The 20,640-nt window shown below is 51.4% G+C and overlaps 1 protein-coding gene across 6 annotated transcripts in view; it reads right to left on the bottom strand.

Annotated features, from left to right (window-relative positions):
- The window catches only part of Nfix (nuclear factor I X), a 94,274-nt gene that overhangs the window by 50,073 nt on the left and 23,561 nt on the right, over window positions 1-20,640 (bottom strand). For 5 of the 6 annotated variants that reach the window (XM_052167188.1, XM_052167184.1, XM_052167186.1 and 2 more), the window contains one exon: window positions 15,760-16,291. In XM_052167188.1, the coding sequence (XP_052023148.1) occupies window positions 15,760-16,291 (532 nt within the window). Of the gene's footprint in view, window positions 1-15,759; window positions 16,292-17,303; window positions 17,325-20,640 lie in introns of those variants that run through there. The other variant, XM_052167187.1, reaches the window with a different exon arrangement.

Genomic DNA, 20,640 nt, shown 5'->3' with positions numbered 1-20,640 from the left:
GTTCAGCCATATATAACAATCCCACCTCCTGGTTCAGCTGAACGAAATAACTCTGCCTCTCAGTTCAACTGGATATAATAAACACACAGAGCTGGGGCGGGGGCTGTGGTTTTCCATCAGAGAGCACAGTCCACCCAGTCCCAGCTTTTTCGTCTGTGTATCTGTCTGTTCTTTCTTTAGTGCCTTTTTCCTTCATTCCTACACGTCCCTGGGGAGGTGACTCCCCGGATCCTTGCAAGGATGAGACAATACAGTGGGGCTCTGACTCTAGACAAAAGCAGGCAGGCAAGCAAGCAAAAGCAAAATCCCAAATGAAAGGTATCATCAAAATACCATTAAATACAAAATTTAAAACATATATGAAGAGCTACAGAAAACACAACAAAAGATTAATTATTAAATGGAGACTTGTAACGAATTTCTTTTCCTCTTCTAACTTTCTGCTCATTTTACATATTACGTAAAGTTCTTTTTCATATTTTTGTTTTTGTTTGTTTGAGAAAGGGTCTCACTGTGTAGCTGGATGTCTGGGACCTCTCTCTGTAGCCCACACTGGCCTTGAATTCACAGAGACCCTCCTGCCTCTGCTTCCCTAGAGCTGGAATTAAAGGTGTGTGTCACTACCGTCCAGCTTCAGAAAAATAGTTTTAAAAACAGGCACACATACGGTCCCAGCACTCCAAAGCAGAGAACTGCCACAAGTTCAAAGTCAGCCTGGGCTGCAGAGTGAGATCAGATATCAAGCCCCAACACCCCTCAAAAAAAAGTCTTAAAAAAAGGAGCTGGAGAGGTGGCTCTGGGGGGAGTATTGGCAGTATCTTGCAGAAGATCCATGTTCGATTCCCAGCACTCCCATGACACCTCACATCTGTACCTCAAGTTCCAGGAACCTTCACCTGTCCTCTGTAGATAACAGGCACAACATACACGATGCATATACTTGCAGGCAGGCAGAACATTAACACGTATGAAATAAATTAAATAATGTAAAAATTGTTTACATTTTAAGAAATAAAATGAAAGATGACAGACAGACAGACAGACAAATGATAGATGGATGAGTGGAATAAGTAGGCGAGAAGCCGTGAGCATGTGGCACTCTCCAAGACTCAGTCAAGCTTCCCTGAGGCCTACTGAACTTTTTTTCCTGTTCTCTGAGAGACTCCATCCCTCGTGGCAAAAACCAGCTAGAGAAAACACCCTTAAATTCCAGTCACAGGGTCCGGTCCTTGGTATTCAGTGCTCCCCTGCTGCCCTTCCCCTGAGCAAGAGATACTTTCCAAGGAAAATCAGGTCTCTAAAGTCAAGGATGAACACATGAGGCTGAGGAAGGCAGTTCAGGACTAGGCAAAAAGGAAAGAAATGCCCCCTGGAGAGTCTTAAAGCCAAAATGGGAAGCCTTAAGGTCTGGGCCAGGGAGGGGCAGCAGGGTCACTTGAGAGGTGGACTTGGAGAAGTAACTGTGTATGGGTTTACTGAGCAAGCGTGTGAGGCACAACCTTCCTCCCCGCTCACATTCCTTCCATAATTAATAGCCAAATCCAGCCTCCAGAGCAGGGAGCATATGTCCCAGCTAAGGGACCACAGTGATCTTTGACCAGGGAGGTCCTGGCTTAGAGGGACTCCTAGGAAAAAGGGCAGGAAGACAGGTCTCCAGTCTGCTGCAGGGGGAGCCTGGAGGACTGTGCTTCTCAGCAGGGGACAGGAGGCCAGGAGGAGCCACTGAGGAGAAAGCAAATGTTCTGCTGGGCCCAGGGGTAGCTAATCCGAACAGACTGGTGTGGGGATGAGACTGTCAGGGGAGATCCCAAGGACTGAGTCCAGAAAGGATGGAGACTGGGAACTATGTCTGTTCTATGGTTAAAAGGTAATAGTTTTTCACGGCTCACAAGCCCATTTTTTAATACCACCTCACCTTTAGACAGGGGTAACTAGCAACCTGCAAAGATGATATTTTGTGGTGACAGGATGGCCTGAGTGAGGGTGGGGAGAGTTGATCCAGGGCCAGAACACACACACCAAGCAATGGCTCCCAGCACAGTGTAGAAGGGGCCAAGAATGCTGGCTCCCTCCGTTTCTGGGGTGTCAGAGATGCATTGTGAGAGACTGGTTCCCTTTCACCCCATAATCCCACAGCTTCTCAATCCACAGCAGGCTGCTTTTAGTGCTCCAGACGGCTCTGACTGGATCCTCCCTTGAGGCAACTCCTTTCCAGGCAGTGCTCCTGCTGTCCTCCATACCTCTCCTGCCCTTGTTTCTCAATCAAAGAGAAGAGTCGCTTGGGAGGAAAATAACCCACCCAAGCCCCAGTCCAACCTGCCAAGTTTGGTCTTTCTCAGGGGCACCGCATCTGCCACAGACTCTCCAAAGGTTCCAGTCTCCTGGCAAGACACAGAAAGTCAGACCTAGCCAGCATGGGAGCACCTGGCTTGCCCAGGGAAAGTGTGCTAAGAAGGATGAGGCACGCCTTCTGTCTACACAGGAACAGGCTCGGCCTACCCAGGGCATCCCTGCAGCCGGAGCACTCTGTTGAAGAGGAACACAATTCAAGAGTTCTTGCCAAGTCAGGCTGGCATGTGAGTAATTATATTAATGAATCTCTGAGTTATAAAATCTAATATTAGCTGGTGGCTTCGGTACCATCGTCCTCAGTCACTGTCCCACATGGCTACAAACACTTCTGGGCAGCGCATGGCTTGAACAGACAGAGTATGCACGAACACATGCAAACAGAGAGAGCAGCAAATGTGCGTGTGGTGTTTAATTTAAAAGAAATTCATGTATTTGAAACTATGCCCAGAGATCTGTGCACAAGGCCTACTTCATAGGCCATGGCACCATAAATGAGGGAGAGAAAGCAGGCCCATCCTCAGGGTAGGGGCCGCTCCTTCGGCCTTATCTCTCTGGCTGGCAATATACGGCGGGTTACTGCCCTAAGGAACACGAGTTTTTGTGTTCAAAGCCAGCACAGCCCCCCCAACCCTGTAGAGCTCCCTTTGGCCCTGCAGGTGGGGGCCCAGCACATATCCCCTCCACCCTGCCTCTCCCGTGAATGCTCCACCCCAGATGCAACCTCGAAAGTCACATTTCACACACACAGCTGAACTTGTCACCCAGCAGGTCTCCTATTCTGAGGACTGGACCAGTGTGCCACTGCCATCCTGGCCATGATCTGTGGTCTCCAGCTAAGGCCATCGGAAACCACATTCTAATTGGCTATGCTATGCATGTGGTCAGAGGCAGAGGGCGCTAAGTCAACTGAAACCAGGTAGTGTGAGTGACAGACACTCTACCCAGGTGAAAAAGAAAGTGCTTGCTGTGTACTTGTGGAAAGACCTCACATGGCTTAGAACCCAGTGTCTGTCTGTAAACGTCACATGCCACAGTACGAGTAGGCTCCCCTATCTTATCACTTCATCCGTCCCATTAGTTGAAACCTCTTCGGGGACACTGTCCAGTCTTGGTCACAGGGTCTGGGAAAAAGTAGCTTTCACAGAAATGAGTGCCCCTTACATTGGGATTTGTATACTGGAGGTAGGGTTCATGGCCTGACACCCACAAATAGTCAAAGCATTGGAAACAACTTTAAGAAATTCACAGACGGCTTGGTAGCCCTCTCACCAGCAGAGACAAGGGACAAACCAAAGAGAGCACACAGCAAGGCCGGCAAAAGCGTCCCTCACCAAGGCACGTTGCTAAGTCTCCCAGCTGGTGACACACGTGGCCACTGAGTCTTTGTTCTTGTGGGACTGTCCTGTGCATGAGACTTTACCCGCTGTGGGACAAGCAAGCGTACACATGGCTGGCGAGATGAACGATTGGGTGCTGGGCGAGCCTGCCCAGTCCGTGTCAATCCAGAACTCCAGACCCACACACGTGGTAGCACTCACGCACATACTGCACGCCACGTTCAGACAAAATACTATTAATAACAATAAAATAATGTTTAAAGTATCTACCAACTGGTATTGGTGGTGTACATCGTTAACCCTAGCACTTAGGAGGCAGAGGCAGAATAATAAGAGGCAGATCTCTGTAAGCTAAAGGCCAGTCTGATCTTCATAGCAAGTTCTAGGACATCTAGAGCTACAGAGTGAGACCCTGCTTCCAAAAATAAAAATAAAAAGATCGACCATAGTTACGAGATGTCCCTAAAAGGGAAAATAACTACTGGGTAAGACTGGTTAAGTAAGAGTCAGTGCTCAAGTTACCTGGTTCCCAGGAACTGAGGAGTTTTCCTGGACAGGACTACAACCAGGTGACTCCTGGCAAGGGAGTTTGCCTCGCACACTGCCCCAAACTAACTTTACTTTCCCCTCCCCCGATGACATGAACCTCCTTCAGGAGGTCCTCCTGTGTAGGAGCACAGGTCAGGCTCACTGTCATCCTGTCAGGAATATGCCTCCTATATCCATATCCACCACACAGCTTCTCCTGTCCCCTCATCCGCGGTGCCACCTCGCTACGCTCTCAGGTCTGTCAGATGGCTCGCACGTGCCTTCTGTTTCTCAGGCTGACACTGACCTAAACCCTCCGCTAGGGAATTGGCACAGAGCTTGGGTCTGTCCATACTCAGCTCCCCTCCCACGAGTGTCACCAAACCACGGAGAGACACAAGAGATTGGAGAGACCACTAGGCTACTCTGTTCTCTGAAATGAGACTAAGGCGGATATGCCCGCTGTGTACTCAGAGGCACAGATGAGAGGAGATAGAGCCTGCTGCCCTGTCACCAGATGGGTGGAGCACCCACCCAGTGAACCCTACCCTGGTCAGTCACAGACTCAGTCCTCACCCCCACCTAAGCGTTCTTCCCATCTGCTGCCTCCCTTTAAAGGCCTCTCCTCACTTGGTCCCCTGGGGAGCGGTCTTGTTACTAAGGAAACAATGATGTCATGTGGCTAGTGGGGATTAGGTCCCTCCTACCACCCCCTAACTAGGTACCATGGCTGCTGTCGTCACTGCTCAGAAATTTATAGCCCAGAGTGGGTATTTATAATATGGCTCTGGTGTGGCCACATATTTAGTGTGGGGCTGGTGGCTATTTATAGCCAAAGGATACACACTTATTATACCCCCTGTCTGTATTCTGGGCCACCTGTTATATAACTGCCATTATGCAATAATGCCCATTATATAATAATTATGCACTAATGGGGATATAATCTACAGGCATAATAAGGACACACTCCCCAAGGGCTGTACTGGGCCAGCCGGCCTCCTGCAAGTTGCCTCTGGGGAGTCTCTTGATCTCTTTCTGTGGCTCCACCCAGTCCAGGAGAGTCATCAGGTGTCTTGTACTCATCTGTCTCTCAGTCTCTTAAGAGGGGGCTTTCTTCCCTAGACTGGCAGACGCAGCTACAAAACCCTCTCTGGATTTCTGCCTAAGTCTTTCTGGTTTCTGATTTTCCCATCCCCACTCCTGGCCTTGAGTGTGCCTCTCATTCCCCACTTTCTCCTTTAAGCTCGAAACATCCATATGACGAGATAAACTCCAGTAACAACCGACATCTCCATGACTTCAAACCCAGGCCAGTTGGTGGGTGGTCTATCCCGTACTAGAGTGTCCTCACCCTCTAGAAAAGCTTACGAAGCCAGATGTGGACATCTGGGTCCAGCCAGGCACAACTGAACAGGCCTCTTCCTCAGTCCCTTCAGGGTGCTAGAGTCCAAAATACATGAGGTTGACTTGCTTACTTACTTACATGGTAACTGGAGTCTCTCTCTCTCTCTCTCTTTCTCTCTCTCTCTCTCTCACTCGCTCACTCATACACACGTGCGTGCACACACACACACACACTCAGACACCAGTGCATTGCTCTGCTGGTCACCTTTTCCTCACAGGGAGGACAAGATGAAACTGTCACCTGGGGAGGGGTCAGGAACACTGACTCTGCACCTGTGACAGGGGTCAGAAACAGAGTTGGGGAGTGGGAAGAGTTAAGGCCACAGTGGCCCCAATAGAGCCAATTTAATTAGCTCAAATATACCAACTGTTCTTAAAACAGATATCTATATTTAAAAATTACTTGATATATGAATTGATTTAAACACACACACATACACACACACACACACACACACACACACACACCCCTCCTGTGAAGTGAGCCTCCTACAGACATGACGTGATGGACTGAGAAGGCTTCTTCTGCCCTTCTCCTTTGTTTAAATTCTCAGAGAGTATGTTACTCTATAATAAAGAAAATCAGATAATCAATTTAAAATGATCCTATCAAGATCCTGCCATAATTCTGGTCTGAACTCCACACTGTAGGATGACCTGCGGCTGCTCTCAGGGTCTTGGATGATTCAGGAAGACTCGCCGGCTCACCGCACAGGCCTGGCAATCTCCTTAGCACACAGAGATTATGTACAAGAAACAAGATGGCACCCTAAACCAAGACCCAGAGGCGGGCTTGTGATTCCCATGGGAATAAAACACAGATGGATCCCATGCCCCCAGGGCACTTGAACCCAAGGGTCCTGCTGTTTAGATGTGTGGGAGGAGCTCAGGAGGGGAGCCAAGGCTCGGAGGGTCAGTCTCCATGAAGCAAAGGTGACTGTGGTAAAATAGAGGTGGTGGGCCTTGAGCCCCATTTCTTCCATGACAGTGTCTCTTGGCTAGGGGTGATCCTGTCCTCAGAAGCACTAGAAAATATATTTTTGGATATATTTTGGTGTCACACCTGGATGAGGGCGTTATAATGAGCAGCAGGTGGGGTGGAAATCAAGGCCAGAGATGCTGCTAAGCGCCCGAGTGCCCAGGATTGGTCCCTGGCACTCTGTGATGGGGCTAGAACGCTAGCCTGCGTGTCTGTGAAGCCTGGAAGTAGGGGAGATAATACAAGGCCTGAGAGGCCCCTCTGAGAGGCCAGAGGGGAAGTCTGAGCAGCCTGCCAGCCTCTCACACATCCCAGGCCTTGGCATGTTAGCAGAGGTCTTATATACAGGGCCACAGACTCTTCAAATGTAATGAAAGCCGTGAGCGGTAAGGAATGGGTCAGGGGTAAAGCACACGCCTGACACGGGCCAAGTCCTAGATTTCAGCCCCAACACCACAACAGAATAAGGAGAAAAGATTTGGACACGTGCGCCCTTGTAAGCAGTGGTGGTTCACACCCTTCCTATGGCTGCGACCCTTTAACGGTTCCTTATTTTCTGGTGGCCTTCATCCATAAAATTCTTTTCACTGCTACTTTGTAACAGTAACTTTGCTACTGTTATGAATCATAATGTAAACATCTGATATGAAGGATATCTGATATCTGACACCCCCCAGGGGTTGTAACCCACGGGTTGAGAACTGCTGAAAAGGATCTCATAAAGAGGCAGTGAATTGTCAACTATTATAAAACTTCTAGTAATCATCTGGTTAATTACGATAATTACATTTACTTTTTATTTCAAACTATGACACCCCCCCCAAGCAAACTCCCGGGGAAAAGGGTGTGGCAGGGCAAGCACTGTGGACCCCAAATCCTGTATGCCTGGCCCTGCACCTGGATCTCCTGCACACTCGACCGCCCAAGTCCAGTGAGTGATCTCCGGAGTCCCAAGGAGGTGTGACAAGAACAGTCACTGGCCACTGCAAATGGGAGAGTCCGAAGAGCCTGGGCCTGAACTCCCGTCTAGGGGCAGCGCGCATTTCCAGAAAGGATGTGGAGAGAGAAAGAAGAGGTGGCCAAGGCTGAGAACAGGATTAGCGCTCTGCTCTGTCTTCCCATACGCTTAGTACCTGGGGTACCCCGAGCTGAGCTACCAGCGGGGCTCGGTCCCCTTCTAGACAGCAGCAGGTACTACAGGGCCGGAAATGACTGCCTTGGGGACTCACGAGACTCGGCAAAGGCCAGTAATCTTGGTGACGGTGACGTTCAAAGGCCAATAATCTTGGAGGCCAAGGTGACCTGAAAACACTTCTTCCAGAAATTCATAATGTGACCTAAGTCCCTTGACAACTCTTCCAGTTTCCTCCTCTTCAGAGTGACACCTGCAAGCTGGCAGGTTTGCCTGTGTCCACCTTTGAAAGGAGGAAGTCAGCCCTGAAGGCTGAAAGGCTCAGTCAGCTGATGGAATGAGCTAACCCCTCCCTGTCTTTCAAGAGCCTGCAAGGTGTGGAGCAGGGAGGTGACCCCTCCCTAGGTCTGGTCTCGCTCCCTGAGATTCCTTGGCCGATTTCTTCTTCTTCTTCTTCTTTTTTAACCACAGCAGCACACACACACCCAGCCAGGCCCGTGGATTTAAGACATGTTGCTGGGAGGATCTGGGGAGGAATCACGTGGAATACTAACTCCACTCTGGATCTCCAGGAGAAAGATGGAATTGAAAGAGGGGACAAAGTTGGGCAGTGGTGGCACACGCCTTTAATCCCAGCACTGGGGAGGCAGAGGTAGGCGGATTTCTGAGTTCGAGGCCAGCCTGGTCTACAGAGTGAGTTCCAGGACAGCCAGGGATACTTAGAGAAACCTTGTCTCAATAAATTAAATAAATAAATAAGTAAATAAATAAAAAATAAATAGTTACTGGGGATCCCCAAATACCAACAAATGGAGACCTACCCCTAGGGTGGTCGTGGCTTGCTATGTCACCACTTAGGCATGGAAATGGGGAAGGAAGGGCTGAATGTCACCTCCTGCCTGGCCGCAGCAGCCGGCGAGGGAGGGCAATAGCCTGAGAAATCAGCATACAAAACATATGTGTTTTTCCAATCACCGGAAGGGACAGAAAGCCAGGTATTAAGTATCTACAGAGATGAAGAGACAGACCCAGGCACGATCCCAGAGAAAAGGGGACAGCCTGATCCAGCCAAGCGACCCTACCCAGCCCCGCTGCCTTCTGGGACCTTGTTCTAATGCCAACAACCCTTCGGCTCAAATACGCTTAAAATGGCGACGGCGGCCTGTAGGGCCGGGCGTTTGTCGTGCAGTTTTCCGTGGTGCCCTCAGTGCCAAGAAAAACCTACCATCAGAAATGCCATCAGCTATATTTATCTATCTCTCAGCCCCCCAGCCTCCTCCTCCCGTCTGCCAAGCAGGCCCTACGCAGCCCCCCCCCCTCACCCAGTGGGCACACGTCCCTGTTGCTGATGACTGTGACCACCTGCCCAAGCCTGAGTCTCCACCACTCCCTTCCAGGGCCCTGACAGTACACAACACCACTCTTCCTGGTTGTGCTGGGGGAAAGCACAAGGGTTTGGGTCATGCACTTGACAAGGGCTGGCCTAAATGGTCCTTGTCAGCATCTGTGAACCAGGATGATCCTCCATTTTGTTTCAGCCTCTGCTAACAGGGGGGCCTCCGCGGGGCCATCCTGCCCTCAGCCCTACACAAGGGGCATGCCTGGTCTCTAGATTCCACTCCCACCCAGAAAGATGAGCAGTCACTAAGCAGACCTGATTCCCTCACTCCGTTCTCGGGCATGGCGCAGGAAAGTCTCTGTCTGTAGCTGAAGACACCAAAAACCCTTACGTGAGAAAGTTCATATCACAGAGGACTCGGTGCTCTCAGTGTAAAGAACCAATGCCATGAGTGACACAATGAACAGGGACAAGTCATTTACTGTCAGGCACTTGGGACCTTTCATGACTCCAGACATAGGCTTCGATGTGAGCCTTGCCTAGTCACTGAGAAAAGCCTCTCAGAGGTCTGCTTCGGGATGGAAGTCCTGAGCCCTACACCTGCTCCCATGGCTTTGGGCACCCTCTGCCCAGCCGCTGGTCCCTAACTGAGACAGGAGTTCCAGGGAGCCAGCTCCCAGAATGAAACAACCCAAATAAAAATTTTGAAACCCAGAAGCTCTTTCTCTCCTGCCCCCTCCCCCTCCGCTGGCAAATGAAAACAAACAAGAAATCAAAGAGGCCTTTTGTGCAAGTCCTGCGCTGACACGGCTGGAGCCTTTGAAAAGACTTCTGAATCGGACAGTGATGGATAAAATAACCTAAGCATGGTAGCTCCTTCGGGAGGAGGGCAGAAGGGCCGGGAGGCAGCTACCTTCTCCAGGCAGAGTGGGGAGGACACTCACAGCCTTGGGACACGGTGTGGGGAAAGAACCTGGCGTGGGTCTCATGGCCAGGCCTGTCTGTGCCCCGTCTCTGCAAGAAGGACCCTGACTTCCCTTCATGGCCACCATGAACTGAGCTGCCCCCAAGGAAGCCCTGAGCGCCTGCCTCTCCCTAGCAAGAATGACTTCAGGTTCATGCCTACCGGGCATACCAGATGGAACTTTCTAGAAGCCATTACCTGGCCCTGGCCTGCTAGGCTCTTAAAGGATTTCTGTCTTCCCAGGGATTTGGGAGTCCTGCAACCATAGGCTGAATGTGGGCTTCACAAAAGACATTCTCCCACTCTTTGTGGCAGTGCCAAAAAAGTGAAACAATTCCTCCTCGGGAAGTCCTGCTGGTGGCTAGCCCCCAAAGTCCTGCTGCAGAACAGCCTGTTTCCTCTGGGCTGATGATGGAGAACAGCTGGTCACTATACCCATAATTATGGACTGGACCATCCAGCCGGCCTTGGCTCGCGCATGGTCCGACGTCTGCAGCGTAAGCTCAGACAAAGCTGTTTCGTTTTCTCCCACATGTCACAGCTCCAGTCTGGTCAGCGTAGAGAGCGCTCGACCACCACGGCCCTTGTGAACCAACCGTGAGCAGGGCTTCCTGCCTAGCTGGACAGACAGCACTGTGGACAAAGAGACAGGAGCAGATGGTCAAAGGGCTTCATAAATAAGCCCAAGAGGGGTCGGAGCAGTGTGTCCACAGCCAGGGTCCTCCGAGATGGCGCTGCAGGTCCTGTGCTTGTGTGGGGCCTCTGTTGTCCTGTTACAGTTCCTCAGACCCGCACACAGGAGCCAAGCACTGTTGTTTTGCTCTGAGACCTGAGTATTTTGTAGCCAGAAGGCCCTGAAAGATGGCAAGTGCACTCGAACCCTGGCAGGGCTGGGGACACTCAGGGGCCACTTAGGACAAGGGAGGGAAGGAGGGAAGCTGTCACAGCGAGATCTCCCTGCTTCTGCCTGGACAATCCCATTACAACAGGTACGGGAGGCAAAGAGGCATTTGGGTTGGGCTCAGTCCATCCTAACAGTGGTCGCTGCGCGGCGGCCTTCCGTGGATGGCCTAGGGATAGGTTAATTTAAGTCCGTGAGCCACGGACCTTGAGCCAGAGGAAAGATTTCAATCACCAAAGTAACGGTGGCACTGCCTATAGGAACGTCTCAAGGGGACTCAACATTGCATCACAAAATAACCCACAGATCTTGCTAATGTCACTAATTGTGGTCCCAGACCCCATGGTCTCTGCCAACCCTGATACCAGATGACGATGCCTTAAGTAAGACAGAGACAGGTAGGTAAGGGAGGTTCAGTGTTCAGGGTGGATCTCAACAGGGAGCGAGGCTTTGACAGTCTTTCCCATGTGCACCAGACTCACCAGAAGGGCTGGGGACCCAGACCTTTAATGTTTTTAGAACATTAAAGAGGAACAACCCATAGCCAGGCACTGCTAGTGAAGGAGTCCTTACTCACTCAGACCTCAAAGCTAGTGTGAACTGCTAAGCTCAACTCCTAGGAGCAGCAGAATCAAGCCATAACATCTCATACTTTAGAAATGTCACTAGGCAAAGCCTGAGTTACTAGCTCATTTCCTACAATAAATATGGCTGAGCCTGCCTGCCCCAGGCCTGGGAGCACACTGGACCACAGAGTACAGCCTGTAGTGGTCCCACATAGGTGGTCGGCCCCCCAAAACAGTCATGAAGACCAGAGGAGAAGGATGCCGCGCAGGACCCGCCAGCACCAGACGGAGATTGGTCAGCCATGGTGGTACAGAAGCAATCTCATTCAGGTTCTGTGAGGAATTATAAACAAAAGCAAGTTGATAGCTAGGAGAATGGCGACACCGTGATACAAAAGACTGCTGAGATGTGTGCAGTAGAGCAGGCCTTTAATCCTAGCACCAGGGAGGCAGAGGCAGGGGGATCTCTGTGAGTTCAAGGCCAACCTGATTCCAGAGTGAGAGTCCCAGGACAGCCAGAGATACAAAGTGAGAGCCTGTCTCAAAACAAACAAACAAACAAACACAAAGACAAAAACAGAAACAAGCAAACAAAACAAAAAATAACAAAAAGAAAACACACATACACACAAACAAAACTGACTTTTTGAAATCTCCGATGTGACAGCAGCATTTGGCTCTGTTTTTTTAAGAGATGTACACAGAATCTTTATGAGGACAGGCTGTGATGCCCAGTCCTAGCAGGCAGTGGGGACACCTATGACCTGAGCCTGACTTGAGTCAAGGGCTGTAGGTCCTGTCATGCGTGTGGGAGGTGTAGGAGGCAGGTGCCTACCAGCAGGGAAAGAATTTTGATAGTTCTGAATTTCGTTTTCTTTGCTAGGCCTGAAACCAAGGTCTGGAGTTTGGTCTGTGAGGTTTGATCCCAGGGACAGTTGGCATGGCTGCCAGGCCTACTTGGCCGCACCTCTCCGAGACACAGAGCCCTCCCGCCCCCCCACCCACGCCTCCACATTGCCTGCACTGGGACACCCTTTCTGGATGAAAAGTCGTCCCAAGGAAATGGGCCTTCTCATCTCCACAGCAGGGCTTCCTGCCTCAGCCCTGCCTCAGCTTCCTCTGCTGAATGCAGACTGGCACATGGTGACAGTCCTGTGGTCACAGCAGATAGGTGTCTCTGTGGCAGTCTCTCAGAAGAATTCTAGAAGTCACCTGTATCTGTCCTCTCATTGTGTCATCTCTTGAATCTTTCAGGCCACAGGGGCCAGCGAGGGACTGAGTGACAGTTGGACCTAGGTGCAAAGTCATATCCTCACCGGTCCTGCCATCTCAGCAGGATCATAAAATCTGGCACCATCCGCTCGGCCACACCCAGCTTTTCAACCCAATTTCTATTTTTAAAGATTTGTTTGTTTTTTACGTGTATGATGAGTGTCTTGCCTATCTATATGTCTGGGTACCATATACCTGCAGAGATCAGAAGAACCAGTCAGAGCCTCTGCAGGTGCTACCAACAAGAGCCCAGGTCCTCTGGAAGACAAGTGTCCTTCACCACAGAGCTCTCTCTGCAACGCCCAACCCTGTGCCCAGTTTCTTACACTGTGGCTCAGCTGGGTATTTTTGGAGGAAAGATAACGGAGAAAGTAAGGCCACAGAATCAATAGCAGGATGTTTTCTATCACACCAGAGAGACCCTGTGAGGAGCAGGCGGCGAGACCCTGTGAGTGGTCCTGGCCTTCCCAACGCCTACATTTCCTCCAAAAAGGTACCCTGGAATTCTAGTCAACCCGGTAAGATATCCTGAACATTTATAACTAACTGTCTAAAGTCTGGGCCTCAATTAACAAAGAACATGCCTTCAGTCATGTACCCGGTATTTGCTAAGGCTCGGTCGGCCTCCGCCTGGCCAGAAGTGGCCTTGGCAACATGCAGTGTACTATGAATTCACTCATATTTCTGGGCGAATGATCTCATTAGCTGAGGATAGAAAGCCCTACGCCTTGCTTCCCTGGCACCTTCCACCTGCCTGATCCGTACAGCCAGGAGGCCGGCTGGGGAATGGTTCCCTTCCTCACATACACCATCTACCTCAGCTCCACACTGGCAGTGGTCAAGAATGTGGCCTAGGCCAATCTCTTGTTCCAGCAGCCAGATGCGGAGACAGGCAGCGCTCTAATGAGTTCAAGGCCAATCTGTTCTACACACAAAGTTCTAGGCTAGCCTGAGCTACACAGTAACGAGACCCTATCAAAAATAAATAAGTAGCTAAAATAAAAGGAACCCGTGAAACACGCTACTGCCTGGGTCTGAGCACAGGGGCAGAGGGAACGAGGGGCCGGGCTAGGAGAGGGGGCGCTGACTCTTTCCACTTGGTTCTCGGGTTCCAAGCTCTAGGAGTAGAGGGCCTGAATGAAAGAGAGGTTTCTTTTAGATACTACACCGGTGCACTCCTGCTCCAAGCAGACCCCAGCATCCCCAGTGCTCACAGGCTCCCACCCTCTACAGCCTGGCTTAATATACACACAGAGAATGAGCGACAACTTTTTCTCTCTTAGTTTCTATATACACACATACACACACACCAAAATAATAATAATAATAATAATAATAATAATAATAATAATAAAGTTAAGAGAAAACCTAAGCCACAGGGAGAGGGAAGGATAGGAAACTGGTCTTTTAACTGAGGGGTCGCTTAAGGCCGAGTGCAGGCCTAGAAGGATTCATACAGCGGGAGGGTTCACTGACTCCAGCAGCCACCAAAGCCATCTCTCAGACAGAGAGGGAGTGAGCAAGAAGAGAGCCCTCGAACATCATTTCTCTTCACGCCAACGATCCACTCAACACTGGTCTCTATGAGGAAGACAGTGCTCCTGGGAACGTGGCCCTCGCTGCGTGCCTGGGCCCACTCACGACACTTCCTCCTAACTTTCCCAGCAGGCGAGGGGGTGACCCCGGTGGCATGAACTGACTTTTTTTTATGAATGAATACAAAGGAAGACATGGAGGCACTGACACAGGAACGACAGGTTTTCAGTTTTCCAGAGCCACATTCTCTCGCATTCACAAAAAATAAAGAGAGAGAGAGAGAGAGAGAAAGAAGGGAAATGGGGGGGGGGGTGTTGGAATAGTGGAGAGAAACACACACACACACACATACACACAAAGGTTTGGTAGCCTCTCATTACAAGTTGGTTGGGCACAATGTAAACACACTTCTGCCTTGCTTAATCACAGAGTACGGGCCCGTTTAGGTTTCAAAGGCGGCAGTAAATTGGGCGTAGCTGAGTAGAGGCTAAAAATTAACCAGCCATCTCTGTTTCAATTTGTAAGAAAACAAAAGTGGAAAGAAATTATGAAAAGAGAAAGGGAAATGGGGGTGGGGGAAGACAGGCAAGGCCAGAGCGCTGAACTAGCCCTGGCCAGACCGAGGGAAGGCAGTACTACAGTGCAAAGGCAGATAGCTAACACTTAAGGCACAAAAAGGAAAAGGGTTTCTGCAGGGTTTGTTTGCTTAAGACTTGTTCTATAGCAAGCAATTCCCTGACAGGCCCACTCCCCACAAAGCCCCTCTGCTCCAGCAGAGGCCCAGGGTCACTGGGCCCACGGTGTGTATCCATTCTGGAGTCTGCAGCGTGAGGAATCTCACTGCCCTCTCCTGATACAAAAACAAATCCCAGCCAGCCATGGGACAGGGACAGCAGCTACCTGAGCTTTTAGAGCTTTTAGGTATTGAGAATCAGTACCTTCAGTCCTCAACTGCCAGATCCCATCTACAAGACCCTCTCTCTCTCTCTCTCTCTCTCTCTCAAATTTGCTGCCAGCACCCCCACTTCACCCAAACCCAGCTTTTCCTGGAATGAGGCAAAGCTACCCAGAAGTCTGTATCTTCTCCCCAACCCCTAGCACATCCTCAGGAATGGTTAGCGGTGATGTTGTCATAACCTGTCTCAGACTCTCGCCATGATGGGTAATTAGGAGACATCTTGGCCCTGTCCTACAGCATCTTTACTATAGAAAGGATGAAGATGCCCGAATGGGTGTCATAGCAAGGAAGACTAGTGGAGAGAGCAAAGGGGTGGGGGCAAAGAGAAAGGCTGGTGCGAGGGCACCACGTGTGAGGCAGAGGCCAACAGGACAGGGTACCAGTGAGGCCCGTAAGCAGTACTGTTCAGAAACAGGAGAACAATAAACAGGACAAATACCAGCAACTGAAATAAGATTGGGGAGGGGGGGTTGATGGGAGCCACCTACCCGGAGTGTGCACAAAGTAAGCCAGATAAAGGTCCAGTTCTTTGATTGTGACTCCAATGTGATGTGGCTGGACACACAGGCCGGGGTTCGAGCACTGGGGCGACTTGTAGAGCCGCTCCCCATCAGTACTTTCCAAAGGGATCCCTTTAAACAAAATCACCATGACCAGGTCCAGCCGCCACACCTTGTCAGCCTGGCGCAGGCAGTCAATCCGCCGGATCTTGCCCTTCTGGTCGGGGTTGGAAAGCACGCAGCAGGGGGGCTTCTTGCCCGTGATGGTTAGCACGAAGTCCTCGCGGAACTCGGGCCGGATGTCTTTGCGCAGCTTGGCCAGCAGCCGGGATGCCCACTTCTGCTTGATCTCAGGCTTCTCGCCCAGTAGCTCGTCCTTCACGGCGCGCTCCTCGTCCTTTGACATCCGCTTCTCGTGCTTCTTGAAGTACTTGCGCTTCCGCGCCTGCAGGTTGAACCAGGTGTAGGAGAAGGCTCGGACGTGAGGCAGCAGCGCCTCGATGAACGGGTGGAACTCATCCTGCAGGCGGCAAGCCGGGAGCATGCGGGGCGAGGGAGGACGGGAGGAGGGGAAGACGGGATGAGGGGGAAAGAGAGAAGGAGAAACACAGCGTTAGAAGGGGGCACTAGGAAAAGCGCCTTCTTCTCCTTCTCCCTCCCCCCAGCAATTTTCTCTTGAGATTGTTCTACTCAAGTGTGGTTTGAAGCCACCACCAGTTTTGCCAGCCACTTGCTCCCATCTCAGCCTCAGCAACCAAACAGAGGCACGGAAGCTTGTTCACACACCTCTCTCTCTCTCTCTCTCTCTCTCTCTCTCTCTCTCTCTCTCTCTCCACACACACACACACACACACACACACACAGACAATGTTGCTTCACACACACATATATGCACACACACCATGGGCTTGCTGGTTCCCCCCCCCCTTCTGTCGCACCCATGACATCTCCATGTTCTAGAGCAGCTGTGAACTAGGGTCAGCTGGTCCCAGTAGCTGCCTGAGGTGGCAGACCAAAGGGCATGCAAGAGCTGCCATGCCCGGACTGGCCAATGTTTGGCTGCCCCCGAGAAGACAGAATTTTCTGAGATGCAGGACGCGGCTTTGGGTCCCCTCTCACCAGACTGTTTGCATTTTCTTTTCTCCAGATCCTGTTGGAACACCCATCCCGGCATTTTTTAAAATCAGATCTAAATGCTAAATATGTGGTTCAGCTTTGTCACCGGCACCGATACTAATGTTAATAATCACAGTGATAATGAACAAAACACTTCTTGTTAGCCCAAATAAGGTGGTTTTCTCAGCCACGTTAGGGTTAAAAGCTACACGGGTCGGCTTGCGGCCCCTTCCCCAATCTCCCACAACCCCTTCACCCCAATCAGGTGACAGAGGGCTGGTCTCTCTCTCTGTTTTTTTTTTTTTTTCCTTTTGTTTTGGTTTGGTTTTTGGTTTTTGCTTGTTTGCTTGTTTGAAGTTTAAATAATAATTGATTTCTTTTTACAAAAATAAAGCTGGAAAAAATCAAATAATTACCATCGATCTGAAGCACCCGGCAAAGCCAACGCCTGATTCTGAGATTCTGGGCTCAACAGAGTTATGAGTTAGGGGCGGTGGGACGAGGGGAGGAGGAGGAGCGGGGGAGGAAGGTAAATGTTTTAAAGGGGGTTATTATTGGTGTTCTGGGGAATAGGGGCCGGGCTTGGGTGGATTCTCAAACCCTTCCCCCTCCGCCCCCCACGCTCCATTGCACAGAGGGGGAAATTAATTTTTTTTAAGGAGTAGAAAGAAAGAAAGGTCAGGGATGGCCAGCAGAAAGAGCGCGAGGTGGCTTCTACACACACCAGGTAAACAAAAGCTAACAAATTGTTTCAATTTCTTCCTCTGTGCATCCTCTTGCAGTTTAAAATAAAGGAGCAAAAAAAAAAATGCAAAATTAAAAATCAAAACCAACCTCCTACCACCGCCCCACGCACACCCACAACAGCGTACCCTACCCCACCCCCCCCAACCCCCCGGAAAAACAAAAACAAAAACCAGGAGGGAAAAAGCAGCAGCTGAAGAAAAGGCTTTCGGCTTTGGCAGCGGCACAAGGGTGTAAACTTCGAGCTGCTCCCTCCACCCGACCAGAGGAAGAGGGGGAGCTCGCAGATTCTCGGGGAAGAGGACGAGTTCTGACCGGCTGCAGACCGTTGCTGGCAGACGCAGCAAAAGGGAGAGAGGGAGCCAGGGAGGGAGGGAGGGAGGGAAGGAAGAGGGGGAGGGAGAGAGCGAGGATCTCAGGAAGACGGGGATGGGATGGGTGTGCAATGGTGCGCACGTGAATGTGTGTGTGTGCACGCGCACGGGCGCGGGCGCGGGAGAGGGTGTGTGTGCACCAGCACTGCTCGGGTGGGGGGGCTGTGGCTCCTTTTCTCTCTCAAACCCCCCTCCTCTTCCATGCTCAATCCCCATCCATTTGTGTGTGCCAAGACAGTTAAAAGGGGGAGGGAGACAGCCAGAGGAAAGGAGAGAGAGAGAGAGAGAGAGAGAGAGGGAGAGGGAGAGAGAGAGAAGGAGAGAGGGAGAGAGAGAGAGACGGAGGGATGAAGGGAGAGGGAGGGAGAGAGGGAGACACACACACACAGAGAGAGAGAGAGAGAGAGAGAGAGAGAGAGAGAGAGAGAGAGAGAGAGAGGCGAGTGAGCGAGAGAGTGAGGGGGAATCCACCTATTTGGCAAAGAGGCACCCACTTGCAGCCAATGGCTGGGTCCAAGGGGAGGAGGGAGCTGGGCGAGCTGAGAGGGTGGGGAGCGCCCCCCCCCCCGGCAGTTGGAGACCAAAAACAATTTGCCCAATCGACAAGTTCACGTCTAATGAACAAGCGAAGTCCAGCAGTTATGAATTTTTCATCCCCCGCGCCCACTTGGGTCTCTTTGGCAGGAGCCACACAGCACACTTGGGGGGTGGGAACACTAGGATTGAGGAAGACTTGGACTTTTTTTTTTTTAAGCCAGAAAATAAATAAATAAAGGCCTGACTCCTGGCGGGCTGGCGGCTGGGCGGGAGCCCCAGAAGGCCTTGGGGAAGCAGCTGCGCCTTCTCTGTGCTCTGCTTTCAGTCTTTCTCTCAGGCCAGCACACGCTCGCTCACTCGCTCGCTCTCTGATTCTAGATTTTTTTTTTTAATGGAGCACAGTGGGTGAGTGGACATTTTTCTCCTCCACTCTGTGCACTAACCTACAGAACTCCGAACAGGAGAAAGCGATCAGAAAGTGCCCGTGCCAGCCAGCAGCACTGTGTGGGGCTCCGACCACTGGCTGGGTGTAGCCACCGCTTGCTTGCTCCCTTAAACCAACCAGGCTGCCTTCAGGACCGCCCCGGAGCAGTCCCAAACAAGAGGACCACACCCTGCACCCCCTCGCCTTCTCCTCAGCCCCCAGTAAGCTCACAGCCTCTCTCGGCCCACACCCAGCCACGCACACTCCATTAGTGACGAGGAGAGATGCCAACGCAATGCGGTTCTGCTGGTGCAACTGCAAGTTTATTAAAATAGCCTCCTGTCACTGCGCTCCTCTGGCAAGCAACCCACAGCTACAAACACAACAGCCAGCCCCTGGGAGAAGTGACAGAGGCTGGGACCGCCACTACTTCCCCTCACCAACACCACCTCCTGCTCTGAGCACAGTTTCTCCACCTCCAGATCTGCCCTCTACTCCTCCCGGGCTAGCTTTCTTACCTGTCCCTCAAGTCAGACTAAAAAGCCAAACACCGTGCAAGGTGCAAGAGTGTGAACTGAGGGGCCTGGATGGAGGGAAGGCTTGAGGAAGGATATGCCAAAGTAGAAGACAGAGAGAAATCTGTTCACCAGGTCTCCCTAGCAGGAGGGAGGGGGCCTCCACACCCAGGAGGACTCTCCAGAAAGGGCTCAGAGTGGCCTCGGGAAGCAATGAGAAGACAGGAAGTGAGGGGAAGAGCTGAGGTCCGCACCACAGACTGAGCTGAGCTCAGTCCTCACAGCCCTTCCCTGCAGGCTCAACCCTAAGCTGGCAAAGGAGAAAAGGTCACCGCTCACCCGTGCCCCTTTTCTCTCCAGCTGAAACCCTGAGCTCTGTGGCCTTTCTGTTCCACGGCGGCAGAAAGGTTCCTGGACGAGCGCCTGGGGTGAGCCAGAACAAAAGATCCACCCCATGATCCACCCCCTGACAACCCTGACAACGGGAGGTGCCAGCCAGCACCTGGGACCCCACACCCTCAATCGGCAACTCCGGTGGAGTGAGTTCACAGCTAACCCAGGAGACACCGTTAGAAAGAACAGTCCAGGAGGCAGGTGCCATCACAGACAGGCCTCTTAGGGTGGTGTTCAATAATTCACATTCTGTGAATAACAGGCTTTGGTCCAACCAGCCAAGGATGCTGCTTAGGGATAGCATAGCAGTGGTGTGAGGCGCTGAATGGACGCTGCCTTCTCCACCGTGAGGAAGCAATTTCACTTTCTAAAGTCACAGAAGCTGCGAGTGAGTTTGCCCTTGGCGGCATAGGGGGTAGTGGGGGTGTTGTGGCCATCCTGATTGATCTATGCTTTAAAGATTAAAAAAGAAAATGGCCAAGATTGCTCTACTGCAAATCCTGGCTCATTCCACAAACACAGTGTGGTGGAGCAAGACAGCTGAAGGTCTGGCTTGGGGAGCGCGGCTAGGAGAAAGTCCACACAAGTTGGGGACAGTGTGTCTGCCCGTCAGTCCCTGGGGAACTGAGGAAGGAAAATATCAATGGTCCCTGGAGTGGCAAGCAGCTCAGAGAGGTGGCAGGACCATGGAGTGTGTGCAGGAAGCCTGGGACTCTGGCAGAAGAGCAATAGACTCTTCCTCCCAAATCTGGAAGGGAGAACAATG

This window comes from Apodemus sylvaticus, chromosome 21, assembly GCF_947179515.1.
Source record: "Apodemus sylvaticus chromosome 21, mApoSyl1.1, whole genome shotgun sequence".
Lineage (NCBI taxonomy): Eukaryota > Metazoa > Chordata > Mammalia > Rodentia > Muridae > Apodemus > Apodemus sylvaticus.
Note: the sequence above shows the minus strand (reverse complement) of the source record. Positions and strands in the feature narration are given on the sequence as shown.